Source organism: Leuresthes tenuis, unplaced genomic scaffold (genome assembly GCF_036924035.1).
Source record: "Leuresthes tenuis unplaced genomic scaffold, fLeuTen1.0.hap1 SCAF_16, whole genome shotgun sequence".
Taxonomy (NCBI): domain Eukaryota; kingdom Metazoa; phylum Chordata; class Actinopteri; order Atheriniformes; family Atherinopsidae; genus Leuresthes; species Leuresthes tenuis.
Window position 1 is genome coordinate 7,086,796 of NW_027325370.1, and position 7,403 is coordinate 7,094,198.

A 7,403-nucleotide genomic window follows, 5' to 3' on the forward strand; every position below is an offset into this window, starting at 1 on the left:
TCTGTGACACACAATCTGCGCTGAGTCAAATCAAGAATCACAGTTAACAGACTCTCACAAAATGTGTTTGTTCTCACGTAACCACACATCATAACAATTCCACGCAGTGACAGATCCACTCCAACATGTTTTCTTTTCTTAGAGAATTCAAATCTAGGTCTACTGTTTATACCAACATGTTTTAAAACGCCTCATGCGTGAAAACGTATACATTTTACAAGGACAATAAAGTGTATTTACTGGGCGTGCTAAAGCTGGCAAAGTTACCTGCTGTAGTTTAATGCGTGAGGTCAAAGTTGTTCTCTGCACACATTCCATTTTGTGTTCCCACTCACTCTCATTGGCCCATTCCGCTGGTGCGCACATTTCCGGGCTCCTTGATTCCACTTTATTGCGGGGGGTTAAAGGTGAAGGCCTTGACATTATTGAAGTTCAAAGACTACATTTAATTATATATTGTACTTAATGCACACGTGCAATCACCATGCACATATGTTGGGTGTACGGCAACACATATGAATTACACATGCGTGTAATATATATACAATATATATATTATATATATATATATATATATATACATACATACATATATATGTATATGTATATATATATTTATGGTATAGATACATACATACATACATACATACATATATATATATACATATATATACATATATATGTATGTATATATACCATACATATATATGTATATATATGTATGTATGTATATATACCATAAATATATATATACATATATATATACATACATATATTGTACGCAAAAATGTGGAATATAGGTGTATAGTATAATATAGGTTTATACGTAACCTATATTATATTATACACATATATTAAACATTTTTTGCTTAGAATCATAGACGCAGAATATGGCAAGTTTTGATGTTTCAGACACAGACCGAGTTCATGTCGAAAACCCTTGGCGTTGTCCCCCCCCCTGGACATCTACTCTTGCTTGTTTACTATTTACTGCGGAAGTGAACACCATTTCCCCCGAACAGACGGTGCAATTAAGAGAAAAAAAATAGCCATTTAGTGCCTCTGTCTTTATGGCAGTGTCTAGACTACAAGAGTGGCGATTCCATTTAGTGGGCACTAAAAGAGGTTATCATTCCACTCTCTTTCTCTACTTTTCTAAGATCTGAGCTCTATCTTCCATTAACACGCTTGCTAACATTTAAACATGATCTTTTAGACTGGTGTGACCTTAAAATAGTTAAAAATCTGGCAAGTGGGGCCCCACAGACATTAGTCCCTATAGTTTCACTATCGCCACCATATCAAAGCTAATGTGTGTATCCTCGTGCTCTGGTCATAAACACAAGTTAAAAGTGTGCAGGTTATGTAGCCTATGTAGGCCAACAGTTTAGGTTATACACGCATTTATGAGCAGTTGCTATTTGCAAAAGGTTGTGACTCACGATCAAGACAAAGAAGCGTTGCGCCTGTCAGGAGTAAATCCGTAATAACACTTGTGATAATGAAAGCACAAAAATCACAAAATTCGTTGAGTTTTGCCTATACGTTTCTGTTTATTTAGGTATTATGTTTAATGATACACAGGCTGACAATCTGTTCATCCTCTCTGGAATCCAAAGCACCAAGGTTTTAAGCAAATAATTTAACGAGAATTGGCGTTAAAGCTATTAAATTTGTACGGCAAGTGTACTGAAAAATAGCAGCAGGGATATAGGGAAAAAGAGGTTCAACATACGCCTATTTACAGTCACGAATGCACATTGCATAGGCTACTCTGTACAGGGGCTACACTTTCACAGATTGGACGTCACAGTTCTCAAGGGCGAAAAATGCACCTCGGAAATTTTCTAAATCATGTCCATACTCTGGTCGAGAAATAATTAGATAATGATATGCTATGTACACAGACCAGAGGGAATGGATGGGGGATTAAGAGCTAAAAGTTGTCTGCGCAATAAGGATTCAAACTTTGTTTGTTACATTTGATATTTCAACAAAGATGTCTATATGAACAGTAGAATAAACACAACGGAGAATTGTGATAAATAGAAGGACATGTTCAAGAACAGCATATAAATGATTATTCTAACCATGTTGGCCTTTCTGTGGATCAGCTAGAAACTGATCGCCGCCCTTAGGGCAATAAGAAAATGGCGACTTTATCCCATGCAGGCCTATTTCTTCCACTGTCCACTTTAAACATTGCACTGTTGATAAAATGGGCTCCTTTAGAAAATGGTTATGCCCACGGTAACAACTCATTAAGATAAGAGGAGACCTTGATGCCACTGTCCAGGACTGTGACACCCTCTGCTCCTGCTCACAAAAGAGGATTTCCAGAGAAGTACTGGAGGCGATCTCTGCTCAGCTTCTTCTCTTTCATTCTTCTATTCTGAAACCAAATTTTAACCTGACGATCGGTGAGGTTTAACATTCGGGAAAGCTGAAGCCTTTTCTCTTTGTTGATGTAAACGTTAAAGAAGAATTCCCGCTCCAGCTCTCGAATCTGAAACTTGGAATAAGGACACCTCTTCTTTCTTGTTCGAGGAACGCCTGAAGAAGAAAAAATAATCGGATAAAAAAATTCAACCAAATAGTCATGGGAAGCAGCAATAAAGTCAAATAAGATAACAATAATAATGCACTTTTTTTAAAGGGGAAAAATAAAAAGAGACTTTGGGGCTGAGGTGGCGATAGACTTGCCAGATGCTGAGAATTCAGTCTCAGTGGCATTAGCAATGATAACATTTCAGTCAACATTCATCAAGCGAAGTAGCTAAGGCTATCAGATCAACCAGTCATAAAGAGTGTTAAATATCCAAAATAGTTTGGAGTAAATAATATCAACTTACAGCCTCTAAGTACGTGTTTATCTGTTATAAATATACAACAACAAAAGTATTTCACCGCATTATGTGCACCACATTCCTCAGGAGCTAAACTAACAATTTACACAATCTTTTGGCAGTCAGTTGAAATGCATTGCCCTTGTCTGCAATGGCCTGTACAGACCTCAGTGGCCCTATAACTTGTTATCAAACAGGTGACCGGGGAAATAGATATTTTTTATTGTTTTCTGAGAGTGTGTTTTGTCGATGTGAGCGAGGTTTAAACACAAGTCTCAGTTAGCTTGTTTCTGTAGCCTGGATGAGCTTGTGGAGTGTACATGAAGCTAATAAGCAATATATCCTGTGTGTTGCAGCATTTCAGCACCTAAATTCAGGCAATATTGGGATTTTATGCACCACATTAGCAGAAATGTCAGGGACTATTATGTTGAACATTACATGCAAATTGATATGCAAAAGATAATAAAAATAACTTTGAGCATAATTTAGATTGATAGCAAGATATCTATCTATAGATAGATAGATAGATACATAGATAGATAGACAGACAGATAGATAGATATATAGATAGACAGATAGATAGATAATGACAACCGATTTGTGTAATTCTCTTTGTAGTATGTCTTTTGCGGTCAGACCCAATGCTACAAGAAAATTCATAAGACGCCAAAAGCAATGTTCTGCCCAATTGGTTTTTACTCTCGACAGCCCAACGAGAAAATCCCTTAAAATGCCCAACGCAAGTTCATGATCAAAGTTAACATTTGTCACAATAGCTCTCTCTTAAAAATTTCACAGACTCTCACCATAGAGGCGTCTGTGTATAACATCCCCTTTTTTTCAAAGCGCTTTCCCATCGTAAAAATTCTTCTCGTTGCAAGAAAGAGCTTTGTAGGGTTATAATAAAATCCTTTGAATGCTTATAAAACTCCACATAAAATCTGACCGACAAAACACCGGGCTAGTCCCCTTAACCTTCCCCCATTTTACTGCTTCGGTATACCTACTCGAGTGGCTGCTCTTGTTGGCGTTGCCGTCCTTGGTTGTGGCGGAGGAAGAAGTGCAGGAGCCTGAATTTGTATGTTCCTCCTCGTCGTCTGGGTCTTTCTCCTGCTCCGGAGCTCCGGGGACAGAGGCTGTGGTCTGCTGCTGTTGCTGCTGTTGGGAGTCGCTTTCCAGCTTGCCCCCCTCACCCTTTTGTAAACAATTGTCTGACTGATTGTCCGTGCTGCTGCAGTATGCGGTCTCAAAAAAGCGATCGAAACCTTGCGGAAGGACGTTGTTTTTCCCCACGCCTGAGTAAAAACCCGTGGAGGGGTGATTGGAGCCCGGATGGGTATGGTGGTGATGGTGGTGGCTGTACACACTTTCGTTCTTCATAAGCATTTCTGTCATGGTGGATGGTGGAAGACAGTCCCTATGCACCAGATCCTCTCCCGAGTAGCACGAAGCATAATTGCTTCTGTGGTGCCATTTGCTAGCAGGATCCAAGCCGTATGAAACTTCCCGTACCGGCGGTACTTGAGACAGATTTGTGGAATAAGGGTAGCTGATTTGCCGGGACGGGGCCTGTGGAAGGAACGAGGAGACGGCAGAAAACTCGGGGACGTAGTAGGTGCAGCTGGGGAGGTAGATGTTGGACGCGCAGCCCGTCCTGTCCCCAAACTCGGATGTCCGGTCTTTGCGAGTCTGAGAGCAGAAGTTGCCCAGATTCACCGAGTTAAACATCTTTCTCTCTCTCGTACTCGGCACTATAGATAGATGTTTTGGATTCGAGCTGGAGCAGAAGGGAAAAATTTGGGAAGGCGAGATGACGCGCAATCCGTCTAAGTCGCCCCGTAGACACGTGATCGAAAGTAGATATTGTCATATATCAATTTGGAAGAGTTGGATGTGTAGGAGTGGTTGGCTTTAGGTAAGATCGAGGAGGTTCAAACGAATAATTTTCAAACACCACAGGCGCACTAACAAAACCAGTAACAGACTTGTTTGCTGGCTTATGACAATTAGAGATATGTGCAGTGTGTGTTTATGCTTATGGTCTGGTGGTAAGCTTGCTAAACAGCTCCTTAAAAAGGCAATGCACAGTAGAGTGCACTCAGTAGAGTGCACTTTGTAATATGAATGTCATAGTGTTGTGGAGTTTAACAGGTAAGATTATTATTATTGTTATTATTATTATTATTATTATTAGTAGTAGTAGTAGTAGTACGTTAATCAGATAATGCCAATCGACTATGGGTGTATTTCAGTTAAGTCATGAGAAGTTATAATTTATGGTCCACACTCTACATAAGAAAGTAAGAATCTCTAAGTCAGCAATTGTCAAGAATGCACTTCTGATAAGATATGAAGCATTAAGACGAAATTCTATGGGCTCAGTCATTGTTTCACTATTTACAAAAACTTTATCAGGTCATAGAGCTCGTGCTCTTCAACAAACCGCTGACACTTTCCATGCTGGACATTTTCAATAATTTCTCAGGATCTCCTCTCTATTCTCCAACGGTGGTTACAGGACTCTGCTGCGCGTGATCATAAAAGAAACATGAGCAATGCGGATCTATTTGAAATTATGCAACAAATCAACTCGCCTTTTATTGCATCTACATTTTTGTCTGTATCACCAAATGGTAAAACATTACTCCCTCGGACCAGAGGTGGTGGTGGCGTTGGTCGACTATAATTATGTTGTAAAGTGAAGCTAAAGCGACGGTTTGGCAATGCAGAATGCACAAACGTGCATGTTGACTGAGCAAGCTAAAGTAATCGCCTCACTCCCATTATTCCCTTTGACTTTGGATCTTGACAGAGTCCATTGAGGACAACTGCGCAATTCACGAGCCTGTCCCTGGAGTTCCTGCAGGAATACAACCAGTAAAGCCCCTTGGACCATGCACCTCCTGCAGAGGGAAAATGTGCCCTTGTTACATGAACACAAACTCCAAAAATAAAAATGAGCCTATACCTCAAACAACAACACTCCTCAAATTGCTGGATAAATCAACGTGAGCCTCGTATTCAGAAAATATTCAGACTGATATGTTGGGACATGCAATATGTGTCCTTGTACCCTCTCGTTGATATAATTAAATGTATTTGGGTTCGCTGTTAGTCTGCACGATTCAAAGCTGAGCATTAATTAGGCTTCTATGTAACAGGCTATGAGGACATTCTGCCAGGCCCGTTGACACGGATCCGACGGTTTCCAAATAAGTCCCAGCTGATGTATGAAGCCCCTGCAGTCATTTTTTTTTTCATAAAAGGATGTCGACATTTATCAGTGGGTGACACAAAGAGACATGTGACTCGGATTTAGGAAAAAAATAAAGAAGAAGCTGTAATAAAATGAATGGTTTGGAGAAATGATGCGGCTGTATGTGATTTCATTGTAAACTTTTAATTGTACTGTTGAGAGCCATCTTCGAATCTTTATAGACTAACTGATACTATTACAAGGGGAAATTAATATGATGGCCCATTGTTTGTGATTATTGGCTGCTTCCTAAATGTTGCAATATATCCTCAAATTGTTACCCAGTATTAGAATAAAACAGTCGTCATGTTACAATTCCTTTCAAGGTACCTGAGTTGCTTGAAAATAATGGAAAGCAATTTGTGTCTTTCTTGATTCTTCCTGGGCAATTGGAATGGCAACAGCAACATAATCAGACCTAGGCAGTGGTAACGAGTGTCCACTGCAGGCGTATTTGTGAAAACGTGGCAATGGCATTAGCTTGTTTACTACCCCTGCAAACAAAAGGTTGTCTCACATGATGCATCCTGCATCCAAGTACAAAGAAAGCAGACAGCTGTCCAGACACAGCACTTGAATTTGACCACTAAAATCCTCTCTACGTCCACCATAAAACTCCGAATGGCCGTAGTAATGCTAAATCCCTTTGTTCTATGGAAAACCATAAACACCGAGAATGAGAGGAATTTGGTTTTGAACAACTAGAAATTCTGCAAGTCAGGAAAGGAGCAATGCGCTGAATTTTCCCCTCGAACACCCGGACACATTTTCGGCTGTTTGTGTCGGACTTTTCCTTTCCACAAATGTGGTCATTGAGGCCACCAATATTAGAAGGACAGTTAAAACTCAAAAATCAAAATAAGACAGACCTTGACAAGCAGTAAAATGAGCAATATTAAGAGTTTTTTGTAGCCCGAAAGGCACAGCTGCTAATCTAATTTTTTGGTAGGACTTGATCAACAACCACAGCTATGGAAATATTTGCGTAAACATACTGGCATGTGGTCCATGTAGACATATGTGAAACACATGCTGTTGCATTAGAGTTATCCGGTTGTACAATGATAATACTACTAAAAATAATTCTCACATTAAAATGTTAATGGCATTTTTTACAGTGTGAAATGTGCACTGTCTCATTTAAGAAAAAAATAAAGATTGCGTCTGAGGTAAAAATCTTAAAACTTTTTTTAAAAGTAACCATTTCAGATGGCCTTGGCTATGATACAAGTCCTGAATTATGGCATTCAAAATTCATCTCCATGTCAACACTGCTGTGTACATAATATTCTCTCGGA

General features: G+C 39.5%; 1 protein-coding gene across 1 annotated transcript; it reads right to left on the minus strand.

Annotated features, from left to right (window-relative positions):
• Positions 1 to 2,320: 2,320 nt before the first annotated feature.
• hoxc11a (homeobox C11a) lies at positions 2,321 to 4,719 on the minus strand. The gene is given in 3 exon segments (XM_072367155.1): positions 2,321 to 2,553; positions 3,857 to 4,590; positions 4,592 to 4,719. Coding segments are annotated over 3 exon segments (1,095 nt in total).
• Between the last annotated feature and the right edge of the window lie 2,684 nt (positions 4,720 to 7,403).